The 15434-nt window shown below is 42.9% G+C and overlaps 1 protein-coding gene across 3 annotated transcripts in view; it reads left to right on the top strand.

The window, feature by feature from the left end:
• Nucleotides 1-1956: 1956 nt before the first annotated feature.
• inpp5b (inositol polyphosphate-5-phosphatase B) overlaps nucleotides 1957-15434 on the top strand; it is a 159892-nt gene continuing 146414 nt past the window's right edge. The window contains exons 1-3 of one of the 3 annotated variants that reach the window (XM_078566944.1): nucleotides 1957-2466; nucleotides 3553-3622; nucleotides 6793-6890. In XM_078566944.1, the coding sequence (XP_078423070.1) occupies nucleotides 6800-6890 (91 nt within the window). In that variant the 5' untranslated portion in view covers nucleotides 1957-2466; nucleotides 3553-3622; nucleotides 6793-6799. Of the gene's footprint in view, nucleotides 2467-3541; nucleotides 3623-6792; nucleotides 6891-15434 lie in introns of those variants that run through there. The other 2 variants (XM_078566949.1, XM_078566945.1) reach the window with 2 other exon arrangements.

Consider the following 15434-nt stretch of genomic DNA (forward strand, 5'->3'; position numbering starts at 1 on the left):
GGTGGCACAGGTATACGATCATTGTATATAGTTTTAGCACCTTTGTAAATATATGAATCATTTCACTTCATGGAGGTCTCCTGGGTTTTTCTTGCTACTGCTTGTATTATTGGCTGTGCGCGCTAACCTCCCTTCCGGCCGTGGAGGGGGGGAAACCAAGGCTATGTCTATGACCCTTGAATCATGCCTGCACATAGAGGCATCACTCTTTGCCAAGGCTTATATGAGCCATATGTGAGAAGCTTCCCACTCACACTGTTCCCCTTCCCTCCACTGCCCTCTAGGCCGTATAGAGAGAGACTGTTGCCTTGTCAGGATAGATCATCAGTGTTCTCCAGCGTTCTCCAGTTAAGGTGACCTTCAGCTCCACCCGCCCAATGATCCTCCTCCCACCTAGAAATTTTTCTGTTGGGCATTGAGGGCATTGACATCTGATTTGCCTGTGCCCCCAGGATGGTGGGTGTCACCCTCCAGACACTGTCCAACAGCTTTTACCCTCCTCCTGGAACCCACTCCCTACCTGCCATCACCATTGAACCCCGTGTTACCTTCACCTTTCCATCCGTCACCCTTGAGCCTTCCCCCATCACCCTAGATCCTATCACAGTTACCCTTCAAATACCTTCCCCCCCCTGTTGAGCCCACACCCGTCATAGTCCCCATGCCGACCCTGATCCAGCCCACTCCCCAGATCCATGTGAAAATTCTTATCCCCGTGCAAGACCCCCCTGACAAGAACTACTCCCACCATACCCAGACCCCTCTCCCACCCTACTGCATCCCACTGACCCCTCTCTCAATCACAGTCCCCTCCTACCACCAGTACCTCCCAATAATTCAGGACAAAATTCATAGTCACTTAGGCAAGTGTGGATTAATTAAGGAAAGCCAGCATTGATTTGTTGAGGATAAATCGTGCTTATGAACTTGATTGAGTTTTTAGATGATGTAAAAGAGAGGGCTAATGTGGGTAATATGATTGATGTGGTGTAACTCTTTTGAGTACAATCACAGTTTTTGGTTTCCGGGAGTGGGACATGAACCCACAACCCTCTGATTCAAAGGCGAGGGTTTGATGTGGTGTACATGGACTTCCAAAAGGCATTTGACAAAGTGCCACATTAAAGGTTTGTCAGTATGGTTAGAGCCCATGGAATAAAAAGGACAGTGGAGGCATGGGTTACAAATTGGCTGAGTGACAAGAAACAGTAGTGGTAAATGGTTGCTTTTTGGACTGGAGGAAGGTATATAGTGGGGTTTTCCAAGGCTCAGTTAGGGCCTCTGCTTTTCCTGATATATATCAATGGCTTAGACTTGGGTGTACCGGGCACAATTTCAAAATATGCAGATGACACAAAACTTGGAACTATTGTGAACTGTGAAGAGGATAGTGATAAATTTCAAGTCCAATATGACTCTTCTTCAGAATTGAAGAATCATATTCAAGAGTCATGAGTTCCGAAGAAGTTTGGACATGAAATGTTAATTCCGTTTCTCTCTCCACAGATGCTGCCAGGCCTGCTGAGTTTCTCCAGCACTTTGTTTTCATTTCAGATCTCCAGCATCCGCAGTGTTTTATTTTTATCTTAGTGCACTCAGGTTACTGCCTCCTATCCCCAATTGAGACTGGCTAACTCGACCAGACCTGATCTGCCTGTCTGAATGAGGCACAGTGCGATGCATTTTCTCCAATCAGACAACTGGCACGGAAACCACTCATTTACCCTTTGGGAGGGGGAAGAATCTAATACTGTAGGTCCGAATGTCACCAGAAGCAATAACATGAGATATACTATTCTCAGAAGGAAAAGCCAGATCAAAATTGTCAAATCCCATTTAAAAAAAAAAATCAATAATACTGGAGTTCCATTTTCAGGGTTACAAGAGCAGTTCTAGTACCCTTCATTGCCAAGGTTTGCTGGGGGTGGGAATTTGTCCCATTTCCAGCCAGGAAGAAGAGTTGCAGAGTTCGGCATCTGGAATCAAACGTGGCAGCCGAATTTGGTGGGGGGCGGATACAAGGATTAATCACCCAGCATTTCTCTTTAGAAGAAAAACAAGAGCGACTGGATTCAGGAAGGAGATATATATATATATAGGGATTGCAACAAAAAGGAAAGAGAATTGCGAAAAAAGAAACCCACACCGGGAGCAAGATGAGTCATTGCAAAGTAAAGTGAGCAGAAAGTGAGAGAGAGAACTGCAGCAAAAACTAACGGTAAAAAGGATTCCAAGGGACAGGAAGGGGATCAAACAAATCGGAGAGTGGAACACGGGAGAAAAGAGCAACGGGAGTGAAGGAGCCGGTCAGCCGGCCGGCCGGGGAGAGAGCACCGCCCCCGGGTGGATTGCAGTGCCGCCCCGGCCTCCAGCGCCAGGGAGCCCCGGTAACCCGGGCCAGGGGCTAACATGGACCAGTCGGTTGTGCTGCAGGAGACGCTGGAGCTGGGTGAACAGTGCCGCGCAGTATCCTTGGAGCTGGAGGCGGGGAGGCTGCTCGGTTGGATTTGTTCTCTTCAAATCCCGCAGGGGGTGCTGCATAGGGCGGGATTTCGCATGCCTCCTGGTTCCTCCCCCTCTCCCCTGCCCACCTCCCCCCCTACTACCCCCTCCCCCTTCCCCTTCCCCTACCCCTCCTCATTCCCCCCCCTCATTTCCCCCTCCCCCTCATTCCCCCCCCCTTCATTTCCCCCCTCATTCCCCCTCCCCCTTCATTTCCCCCCTCATTCCCCCTCCCCCTTCATTTCCCCCCTCATTCCCCCCTTCCCTCCTTATTCCCCCCTCATTCCCCCCTTCCCTCCTTATTCCCCCCTCATTTCCCCCCCTTCCCCCCTCTTCTCCCCTCATTCTCTCCCCCCCTCCCCCCCACCTCTAAGTTGTATGGACATATTCTTTCTCGCCCTCTTTCCTCCACCCACCATCAACATCAAGAAAGTTTGCAGCCCCAATGGGAAGATCGAGAATATGTCAGGACTTTGTAAAATTTGCAACTGTACCACTCCTTGTTCTTGCAGTAGTTCTGTTTCTTCTTTGTCATAGAGGGAGTGCAGCGAAGGTTCACCAGATTCCTGGGATGGCAGGATTGTTCTATTAGGAGAGATTGAGGAGACTGGGCCTGCATCCTCTAGAGTTTAGAAGAATGAGAGGTGATCTCATTAAAACATACAAAATTCTTATAGGGCTTGACAAGGTAGATGCAGGAAGGAGGTTTCCCCTGCCTGGGCAGTCTAGAACCAGGCAATACAGTCTCAGAATAAGAGGTAGGCTGCTCATGATTGAGATGAGGAGGAATTTCTTCACTCAGAGGATGGTAAATCTTTGGAATTGTGTACCCCAGAGGGCTGTGGAGGCTCAGTCATTGAATATGTTCAAGATAACAATTGATAGTTTTTTAGATAGTAAAGACATCAAGGGATATAGGGATAGTGTGGAAAAATGGTGTTGAGGTAGGTCAGCCATGAAATAACTGAATGGCGGAGCAGGCTCGATGGGCCGATTGGTCTACTGCTCCTATTTCCAAAGTTCCTTAACATGTTTTGTATGCGGTACAAGGCATTATACTGGATGGAGAATCGAATGAAAGCCGTATTATTGGACTTGTGGAATGCAACAGTGAATATGCGTGAGTTCCTTATTTTTCTAAACTTTAAAGTGTTATTGTCGTTCTTGTTTTTAAATTTCATCTACATAGAGAACCTATCTGTTATTGACCCTACAGTGTAATTCTTCATCATTAATAATAAATGGCAAATGATCAACAACCTAGCATCACAGCATAAGGCAATAATTCAGTTTTAAGATTGCAACTGAGATTAAATTAGACCACTGAGTTCCAGGAATAATTCTGAGTAATTTTTCTATCTTGGGAAAGAGTCTAACTTTAATATCCTGCGGATAGAATCATAGAACGACTACAGCTCAGAAGGAGGTCATTTGACCCATTGTGTCTTTGCTGGCACTCTGCAGGGGAAATACATCTAGTCCCACTACCCGTCCTTTCCCTGTAGCCCTGCAAGTCTTGTCCCTTCAGATAAGTATCCATTTCCCTTTTGGAAGCCACAGTTGAATCTGCCTCCACCCCACTCTCGGGCAGTGCAAACCAGATTCTAACCACTTGCTGCATAAGAAAAGTTTTCCCTCATGTTGCCTCTGGTTCTTTTGCCAGTCACTTTAAATTGGTGTCCTGTGGTTCTCGGTCCTTCAGCCAATGGGAACAGTTTCTCCCTGTCTACTCTGAGCAGACCCCTCATGGTTTTGAACACTTCTAACAAATATCCCCTCAATCTTCCCTGAGGAAAACAACCCCAGCCAAGCCAACCTATCCACCTAACTTTTTTTAATTCATTCATCCGAAATGGGCATCGCTGGCTGAGCCAGCATTTGTTGCCCATCCCTACTTGCCCTTGAGAAGGTGGTGGTGAGCTGCCTTCTTGAACCGTTGCAGTCCATATGGTGTAGGTACACCCACAATGCTGTTAGGGAAGGAATTCCAGGATTTTGCACCAGCGACAGTAAAGGAATGACGATATATTTCCAAATCAGGATGATGAGTGGCTTGGATGGGAACTTCCAGGTGGTGGTGTTCCCATGTATCTGTTGCCCTTGTCCTTCTAGATGGTAGTGGTCGTGGGTTTGGAAGGTGCTGTCTAAGGAACTTTGGTGAATTCCTGCAGTGCATCTTGTAGATGGTACACACTGCTGCTACTGTGCATTGGTGGTGGAGGGAATGAATGTTTGTGGATGGGTTGCCAATCAAGCTGCTTTGTTCTGGATGGTGTCAAGCTTCTTGAGTGTTGTTGGAGCTGCACATGTCCAGGCAAGCGGAGAGTATTCCATCACACTCCTGACTTGTGCCTTGCAAATGGTGGACAGGCTTTGGGGAGTCAGGAGGCGAGTTACTCGCTCCCGGATTCCTAGCCTCTGACCTGCTCTTGTAGCCACAGCATTCATATGGTTAGTCCAGTTCAGTTTCTGGTCAATGTTCAGGATGTTGATAGTGGGGGATACAGCGATGGTAATGCCATTGAATGTCAAGGTTGAAGTGTAACAAATTGTAAGGTAGCTGTCAGTTGCTGGGATATCATTGATTCCATTACTGGGTGGGGTGATTTACAATCACAGTCTGTAACCCAGGATGAATTATGCCCTTCGAGTCAAGGATTTTTGTTTTAATAATACTTTTCTTTAGCCTTAAAGACAGTGACCTGGACTTTATAGTCAGCGGCAAGGCAAGGGTGTTTGCTGCTGACCTCAAAGAAAGCTGTACTGAGAGATCTTGTGATCTCTGTAGTGAGAACTTTACAATTAATTGCTCATCAAGAGAGTTATTTCCAGTGTCAAACTGCAGTAATATCATCAATTTGTCCAAGCAACGTTCACAGCCAACCAGGAAATATAAAGCACTAATAAGCAAGCAACTTTTTAAAAATCTTTACACAGAGCAAAACAAAGATTGGGACATAGACGTGAGGTGAAGATGGAAGCTGAAATCTCATGAAAAATCTTACTTTTGTAATTATTTAAAAATATAGCAATTCATCTTAATTGAGACATTTAACACCAGTCCTCCTATTTTTCAGGACCAGATCAATTATTGAACAGCAGTTATTACTCTGATTTCAGTTTGCAAACCTTGTTTTTGCACCCATTGAACAAACTTTTTATGGGGTTGTTCACAGCAACATGAGAGCGGGAAAGGGGTTGTTGTCTTCTGATTTCACGGATTACTGGCTGGGCCATATTAGGGTTCCACAGTGCAGCCTGTGGCAGAGAAGCTTATGAGAGATTGCAACTTTGGGATTTCCACATTCATCTTTGGCTAAATCCTGTGGTTGAGGTCAGATTCAGAGGGGTGATGATGCAAAGTCTGACGGTTTGCCATCAAAAATCCCGCAAATTCTGGGCCATAGTTTTTACTGAGTGAGTTTCTTGCTCCAGCAGTTGCAATTGATGCAAATTTCATCTGTCAGGTTGTTTCATGCTGATACTTAGAAAGAGAAATCAAATTCAGCCAAGCCCTGTGCTAGAAAGCTGCCTACTAGAATGCAACATGAGCTTGGTTGTAAAGGTGATCATTGCAAGCTTTATTCACGCATGAATGGCTTTACTAAATCCAAGGTACTAGTGAAAAGATTCACATTAAAAAGTAAGCTTTTACTAAAGAAACAGATTTTAAATAGATTTGAAAAATACTAAGACTTCTAATAGGGGAAGTTATTTTAATGTGTTGAATATATGTCTGATTGTTTCCATTGTACCTAAAGGATTTTTTCCAAGATTACAAGACCTTTTGACTATAGGTTTCACTCACAAACTATTTCCATCACTAAACTGTCACTTTGTTGCAAGGATGTGTACTCCAGAAATTTGGACAAGTTATCCAGGGAATGTGAGTTCAAATTGCATCATAGGCATTTGAGAATTTGAAATTAATTCACAAAAGAAATCGAAACATGAAAAAACTAGACTTAATAAAAATGACCAAAAAGCTTTCAAATTGTCATAAAAACGTGATATTGTCCTTGCCTGCTCTGGCCTATTTGTGATCCAGTCCCACACCAACACTGTTGCCTCTTAGCTGCCCTGGGAAATGGCTAGCAAGCCACCCATTGTATCGAACCACTGAAAGCAGTTCAAGACAAATTTTGGCAACTCGGGCTGGACACTAAACGCTGATCGTGTTAGTGATGCCCACATCCTGGTGATGAAATTTTAAAAACATATGCCACTTTACTGTTTTGGTTTTGTCGAATAAATTGTTTCAGACTTTAAGCATGAATTTTTCCTTTTTAGGATTTTTATGTACACTCATAGAAGAATGGCGATCATCGCAGAGGATGTTTCGTTGGAAGAAATAGTGCCTGTGTCAAAGGATTTTGTTATTGAGGAAGGTACTGACTTGCTGCTCTTGTAATTCTATATAGGTGGTGCACGAGAAGTGGCCTAACGTTTTGATCCTCTGACAGGATAAATATTTCTCTCCCATTGGAAGCTTTCCCCAAATGGTCGATTCAATACTGTGAATTCACCTCATAGAGAATTACACTGGCTCACCTACCGTTGGAGACGTGGTTACATTGCACCCAGGAAAAATGTTGAAATAATTTGAAGCATTAATTAGAGCAATACAAAAAATACCAATAATAAAAACAGCGCGAGAAAAACTCAGCAGATCTGGCAGCGTTAGTAGAGAGAGAAACAGAGTTAATGTTTCAAGTCCAGTGTGACTCTTCATTGGAACTGTTCCGGAGTTCCATACACGAGTCAGATTGGACTCAAAATGTTAATTCTGTTTCTCTCTTGTAAAGAACATATCTTTTTATTTCTGTTGGACTGTGGATCAAAATTACAATGGCTGCAAGTTAAAAGACATGTCTACTGGAACAGTGTGAGGGATGTATACAATGTTGCTATCCTGGAACAGAGTGTATCATGAAGGACAGGGTGGTGCCGAGGAGGAGTCTGGTCTAATGGTGAACTGCTGGCAAAAATGCTTTAATTGGCTCCTGACCAGGTGACCAGGGTTTGTGTGAGAGCAGTGCAACAGAATAGCTCCTAGCCTGAAAGGAAAAAGACGTAAAACCCCTCTCTCCTGTGTGTGTAAGGTTCCAGTAAATCCACAATAATAGCTAGCTGGCTTTTTCTCCTCTAATCTCTATAACCTGCTCTCTCTCTGAAAACTCCCTGTCAAGAGGCAATGGGGAAAATCGCTGATAGAGACATAGAAAGGCAAGTGTTCAACCAGTGAACTAAAAACTGAAAGTGCTGCAAGTCCACCTTATGTCATCAACAAGGAATGAAAATAATTTGGAAGACATTAATCAAAATCAACCCATCAAATCATGTACTCCGGAATTGGTGCCATTGAACTGTTCTATCCCACCTTTAAAATCCATGTTTTTTGTGTGCCTTATGTGTCTTGTATGTGTGTATATATAGGGATTTAAGAAGGGGTGGAGTTTAGGTTATAGAGTCAGAAGTTAACAGTTCATATTTCTTTCTTTTGCCACTGGTTAAAGACAAACTTGGTGCTGTTTTGTTAACCTAAATTAAACAATTAGATGGGTGATCAAACTTCTCACATTTGTGGCAGCTTGGGGAACAGTGGGGCTTGATATTGCAATGCACTAGCCGCAATGAGTCGTGACATTCTCCATGGATGCTGCTGGACCTGCTGAGCTTTTCCGGCACTTTCTGTCAAGTCATTTGGTTTTATTGTAAAAATACCAATTCCTGCTAAATGTTCTGTGAAATTTACAGCCTCTTGTGCATTTCATCCTCCAGTAGAGTAGTATAACCTAGATTTTCGTAATATGCATACTCCAAATATGAAAACCTGGACAGCAAACCCTCTGTTGTGGAGGTTGACAAAGGCATCAGATCCTTACCCTCCAGGGAAGCTCCAAGCTCAGATGTGATCCCAGGAGAAATTTACAAATCTGGGGGATTCCCAGCTAGCCATCAAACTTACAGAATTATATCACAGAATGTGAATGGGATCACCAAACCATTCCTCAGGAGTTCAGGGATGCCATGATTGTTCACTTGTACAAAGGAAAATGACAATCTGTGTGTTGCTTGTGGTAGCTGGTAAGATTCTAGCACAAGTTCTACCTAACAGACTGGTAAGCCACATAGCAGAACGCGCAGTGCCAGAAAGTCCAAGCGGGTTCAAGAAAGGCAGAGGCACTTGCAGCACGGTCTGCACCTTTCAGAATATACACAAGAAATTCCGCGAACAACTGATGGGGGCTCTATTGTGTCTTTGTTGACCTGACAAAGGTCTTTGACATTGTAAATAGAGAGGCCTTATCGAAAATCTTAGACAAACTTGGTAGAGCTGTAAATCTGATAGAGCAGTTTCACAATGAAATGACGGTCAGGGTCACTGACCGTGGTGAATACACTGACCCCTTCGATGTAACAAGTGATGTGAAGCAGGGGTGTGTCTTGGGCTCTTGTGCTCTTCAGTACATTCCTTGCTGCCATGTTTTCTGGAGCATTTGATGGAAATGTTGATGGAATATACATCCAATTCAAACAGATAGCAATCTCTTCAACCTGAGATGACTGAAATCCTCAATTAAGGTATCACAGAAGATGATACGAGAATTGCTGTTTGCCGATGACTGTGCCCTCATGTCACACTGTAAGAATGGCCTTCAGCAGATCATGGAGTGTTTTTCAAAAGCGACTGATGACTATGGGCTAACCATCAGCTTAAGGAAGACAGGGATATTCCATCAGCGACCACCAAATTCTGATATACCCCACCTACTATAACTATCAATGACACAATTCTAAAGGCTGTAGATAACTACAGCTGTATCGGAAGCACAACCTCCAGAAATGTCTGCAGTGGCAAATAGGGTTGCCAGAGCAAGCTCAGCATTTGCCTGTTTATGCAAGAGGCTATGGAGAAAACGTGGTGTCAAACATGCAACAAAACTTGTTCTGTTCAAAGCCATGGTAATACCTGCCCTCCTATATGCCTGTAAGACATGGACTATCTACACCAGACGTGTTAAGCAGGTGGACAGATTCCATGTGAAATGCATTCGGAACATCATGGGCATCAAATGGGAGGACAAAGCGCCCAACACTGAGGTACTTCAAAGAGCAGAAATGTCTGGAATTGAAGCACTTATCATCAGAGCCCAGCTCAGATGAAGTGGACATGTAGTACACATGACCGACGATGAAATGCCTAAGGCAGCCATGTATTCACAACTTAAATGTGGGCACCACCTACATGGTAGGCCAAGATTAATGTTCAAGGACTCCTTGAGGCAAACCTTGGGAAATGTGGCACATCTACCACAGACTGGGAGAAAAATGCACAAGAAAGAACAACCCGGGGAGCGCACTCAATGGTGTTTTTGTTTCCATAGGACAGCAAAGAATGCAGACAGCCAAGGACATAAGGCAAGTTAGAAAGACTGGGCAGTGCCAACAAAATCAAACAATTCATCCTTGCCCACACTGTGGAAAACCATGCAGTTCTGCAATTGGGCTCCACGGCCAAGTCAGAACGTAAAATAGATGTATCTATGCACGCAAGAAACTGTCCTCTTCGATAATGAACTGAAACCGATGGCGAGTGGTTAGCTAATATATTTCCAACCTATATACCTTGAAGTTTTTGCATTTAAAGTAATAATACTTTCATGGCTTTCATGTGACTTCTTTACTCTCCATCTCAGTTGCTTTTACCATTCTAATATTGGTTATGTGGTTCAAGCATAGCTTCAGGCCAAAGAGTCATTAATTTGAGCTTCTGATGAGTGAGTTCTGAGTTGCTCAGCAGGCAATGCACTTCATGAAAGGGATAATACATCGTTTGGTCTCTACTGTATAACCAGTGATTCTCCACTCAGTTAAGTCAGAAAGATGCAATGAAAGTGGTTGTTCGGAATGATATGGCCCATGCTGTCAAGCCCTAACAGCAAGCTAGCATAGAATTACTTTTTTAAAAAAGTGAGCTGTTGACCTTTGTGCTACATTGGAACATAGGTACAGCAAAGGTCAATTTAGCCTTGCAAGCATATTCCATTCACTGGAATCATGACTGATTTGTGACCCCCAACCACATATACCCACATTTGCCCCATATCCCTTAATACCTTTGCTTAACAAAAATCTAGCAATCTCAGATTTAAAATTAATATTTGATCTAGCATCAACTGCCCTTTCCAGAAGTGAGTTCCAAACTTTACTGCTCTTTATGTGTAGAAGTGTTTCCTAATCTCACTCCTGAAATGCCTGGCTCTAGTTTTTAAACTGGGCTCCTTCATCCTTGACTCCTAAGCCAGCAGAAATAGTTTTGTCTAACCTTCCTGTTCACCTTCATACCTTGAAAGCCTCGATCAAATCAACTTTTGAATTCCAGGGAATACAACACTATTTTGTGTAATCTCTCCTCATGATTTAACACCAGAATCCAGTTATCATTCTTGCGAATCTACACTGCACTCACTCAAAGGCCAGTATAACCTTTCTATAGTGTACCCAGAACTGTTAATGGTGCTCTCAGGTATAGTCAAATTAGGGCTTTGTATTACTGAAGCATGTCTGCTACTCGCTTGCATTCTTGGCCTGTAGATTTAAAGGCCAGCATTCTGTTAGCCTCTTTTGATTATTTTCTGTATCTGTTCATGACACTTTAATGATCTATATACCTAGACACCAAGTCTCTTTGGATCTCCACTGTTTCTAACTTTTCACCACATAGAAAGTACCCTGTTCTATTCTTTTTAGGTCCAAACTGAATGATCTCTCATTTGCCTACATTGAAACCATTTCAAACAGTTTTTCCCCTTCATTTAACCTATCAATGTAAGTACTCTGCCCAAAGGCAGGTCCTTGGTTCATTGTCTGCTTCATCCTAGGCCATTTTCTTGGCAGTTTTTGTTTGAGATGGTTTGCTATTGCCATCCATTCTCGGGCAGGACAAGGAGGCAGGTTCCAGGTCTGCCTCAGCTGGAACAGGATCAAACCCATACTGTTGGCATTATGCTAAACCATATGCTAGCCATCTAGCTAACTGGCTCCTAACCTATCAACATCTCTTTGTAATTTTATGCTCCAGTTATACTGCTTACAATGCTGTCTACCTTTGTCATCAGCAAATTTGGATATGTAGCTTGCTTTTCTGTCATCTGAGTCATTAATAAATGCAGTCCCAACACAGTAGGACAACACTAGTCACATCCTGCCAATTAGAACACCTGCCCATATTGCTTACTAGAAACATAGAAAGATTTAAGGCACAGAAGGAGACCGTTTGACCCATTTTGTGTCTTGCCGATGGGGAAAAAAAATCTCTCCAGTCTAAGCCTACCTTCTAGCTTTTGGTCAAGCTTTTGGCATCTCAATTACATTTTCCAAATATTTTTTAAATGTGTTATGACACAGCCAATGGTAAATGCTGAGCTGTTCAAATCCCAGAGGGAAACTTGAGATAACTATTTTTACAATTTGTATGTTTCAAGATGCGGGCTTTGAATTCAATAGTAATAAAACCTCCGAGCCTTATAGGTTTTACAAAACTAGACTAAACATTTATTAATAAGAGAAATGATTTTAAGCACATACATATATCTACAAATTACTACTATAATAACTCCTAAATCCCCTAATTAATCTGATTCCCAGTTACACCTCCGCAACAGTAAAACACACAGATTTTAAAAGACCCAGGCAAAGAAACATGATACCCTGAACAATCCAATTCAAAGTGAGTTTTCTTAACTTCAGTTCTTTGTAGACAGTTATCTTGAGGCTTAGATGCTGAAGGTATTTCACACTTGTTAGATCTTAAAATGCCTGCCTTTACACACAGCCTTCTTTCCTTGCAAATTCCCATTGTTTTACTATGTCCTTGGACTTTACCTCCCTGATCATAAAAAATTATCATAGTACCAATTTTACCGATAATCTTTGGGAAAAATAAACACACTGTTTCTGAACTTCACCTGGCTAGGTGACACATTACACCCCTCCTTTGAAAACAATCTAGCCTGGTTTATTTAAAAATGCAAATGTCCTTTTACACCTTACATTCTAAACTTCCCCCGTGTTTACCTGCTTAACATTTCAAACTTAGATTATCTTTTGTTACATCAAAGCCTCCAGACCACCACCTTTAATCCAATTAAGTCTCTCACATACATACACATAGACACAGAAACCACTATTTTCCAATAAATTCCAATAATATCATTATAAATTCCTGACAAATGCGATGACCATTTCTGCCTCTACAATCCTTTCGGGCAGTGAGCTGACTGCCAGCGCAATCATGGTGAAAAAAATGCCCCTCAACTCCCTTCTGCTCTTTCCATCAATAACCTTGAATCTATGGTCCCTGGTTATTGAACTCTCTGCTAACAGAAATAGGGCCTTCCTATCCACTCTATCTAGGCCACTCATTATTTTATATGCAATGTTCCAAATAAAATAAATCCAGCCTTTCCTCAGCAAAAATTCTACATTCCAGGCAACATCCTTGTAAATCTTTCCTGTACCATCTCTAGTATAATTGCACCCTTCCTGTAATTCAGTGACCAGAATTGCATGCAGTACTCCAGCTGCGGTCTAACTAGTGTATTATGCTGTGGTAGCCTAACTTCCCTGCTCTTATACCCTAGACCTCGGTCAATAAAGGAAAGCATCCCACATGCCTTTTTGACCACCTTAACTGCTTGTCTTGCTACCTTTGGGATCTGTAGACACAGGGCTGGACCATTAAAAATGGCAGGTGGGACGCAGATATGGAAGTCCTGCCCCCATTTCAGACGATCCAATTTTTGCCAACACAGGGAAGGGGGCAGGGTGTGATTCGCACAAGACAGAAACCCAAACTCAGCTGGGCCATTTGAACTTAGTGCTAAGTTCAAACAGGCCTTATTTTGGTTGTTGGAGTGCCTTGAGCTCCAGTGTAGGAGTCACAAATTGATGGAGTAGATGGAAACACACTTGAAGGGTGGGTAAGGTCTATTTAAATGTAATGATCTGAAGTTTTTTTAAATCTGCCGCTGTTTAGTCATGATCAGAGGCAGAATAACACAAGAAATAGAATCAAGAGTAGACCATATGGCCTGTTGAGCCTGCTCCACCATTCAATACTATCATGGCTGATCTTGTGCTTCAACTCCATTTTCCTGCCTGCTCTCCATATCCCATAATTCCCTTCAAGATCAAAAATCTGTCTATCCCAATATCTGTCAGTGAGAATTTAAAGAAAACCTTCTGCTGGACTGCTTTGTTTGACAGGTCATCTGGTGTAGGTTAGAAAAAAAATTGCCATCAGGTTATGCAGTTTCAATAGAGTTCTTTGTTGATGTTTCCCCAGTGGCTATTATTATGCCATTATGAACGTTTGGCTGAGTTTCAAAAGCTAAAATCGTCTCAGCGGGGAGGTCTAAGTTCACAGTTTGTAGTTTAAAGATGTTATTAAAGGATTAGCTGCCTTTGATGTGGGGTTTGAATAGAAGTTTAATTTTATAAGAGATTAACCATTTGAGGATGAAAAGCTTATCAAGTGTGTAGGTGTGAGAGCTTTGTTAGATTGTTAGAAGTTTATTTTTTCATTTCCTCATGCTCCTGAGATCTGCCCATGGTGGATACCAGGGTGAGCACTATGGAGGTGGCATGAAGGGGATGAGGAGTCATGAGGACTGGGTGGGATCATGAGTTGGCATGAAGGTGGCATGGGGGTGGCATGGGCAATAAAGGGTGAGAGCTAGAGAGCCTAATAGCATCTAAGACAACAGAAGTCCCATAGAACTGAGGCAGACCATTTAGCCAGCCTCTCTCGGCACTCACCCGCCCCATGGCCACCTTGGATCTGTTCCCGGGGTCGGAAGGCCTCACTCCATTCCGCCCCCCCCACCTCCCCAGAATGAAAATTGGATCTAGCGGAGCCCTTTAAATCAAGTCGGATCTGCTGAGTTGGGAAATTTTACGACTCCAGCCACCTGCCTCCATAACAAAGATCTGGCCCACATTTTCTAAGATCCCTCTGTTCATCTACACTTTTCAGTATCATACTGTTCGTTGTGTATTACCTTACTTTATTTGTGGTCCCCAAATGCAATACCTTACACTGTTCCAGGTTGAATTCCATTTTTCACTTTTCTGTTCAACCTCACCAGTTAATTCTATGCTTACATTAAGGAAAAACAGTCCTGTGAAACATGATTCATTTTTTTAGCCCTAACCTTTGTTCTGCCCTAACAACCATCTTTCTCCATGTGAACACATTGGGCTTAATTCGGTGCACAATTACCTTTGGCAAAAATCTTTTACGTGGCATCTTTTAAAATCAGTACAACCCACTTCCAATGCATTTCCTTCATTTATTCCCTTTTATTATTTCTTTACATAAGAACATAACATAAGAAGTATGAAAAAGAGTTGATCATTTGGCCCCTCGAGCATGTTCAGCCATTCAATAAGATCATGGCTGATTATCTTGTGTTTCGATTTCCACATTCCCATCTAACCCTGATAACCTTTGATCCCCTTGCCTAACGAGAATCTTTGTACCTCTGCCTTAAAAATACTCGATGACCCTGCCTCCACCACCTTCTGGGGCAGAGTGTTCCAAAGTCGCACAACCCTCTGAGAGAAAAATATTCTCCTCATCTCTGTCCTAAAAGGGCGACCCCTAATTTTAAAACAATGCCTCCTCGTTCTGGACTCACCCACAAGAGGAAACATCCTTTTGATGTCTACCTTGTCAATGCTGTTCAGGATTTTGTATACTTCAATCAAATCACCCCTCACTCTTCTAAACTCCAGTGGAAATAAGCCTAGTCTGTCCAACGTTTCCTCATATGACAACCCACTCATTCCAGGTATCAATCTACTAAACCTCCTTTGAACTACCTCTAATGCATATACACCCTTCCTTAAATAAGGAGACCAAAACT

Source organism: Cetorhinus maximus, chromosome 21 (genome assembly GCF_964194155.1).
Source record: "Cetorhinus maximus chromosome 21, sCetMax3.hap1.1, whole genome shotgun sequence".
In the NCBI taxonomy this organism is placed as follows: Eukaryota; Metazoa; Chordata; class Chondrichthyes; order Lamniformes; family Cetorhinidae; genus Cetorhinus; species Cetorhinus maximus.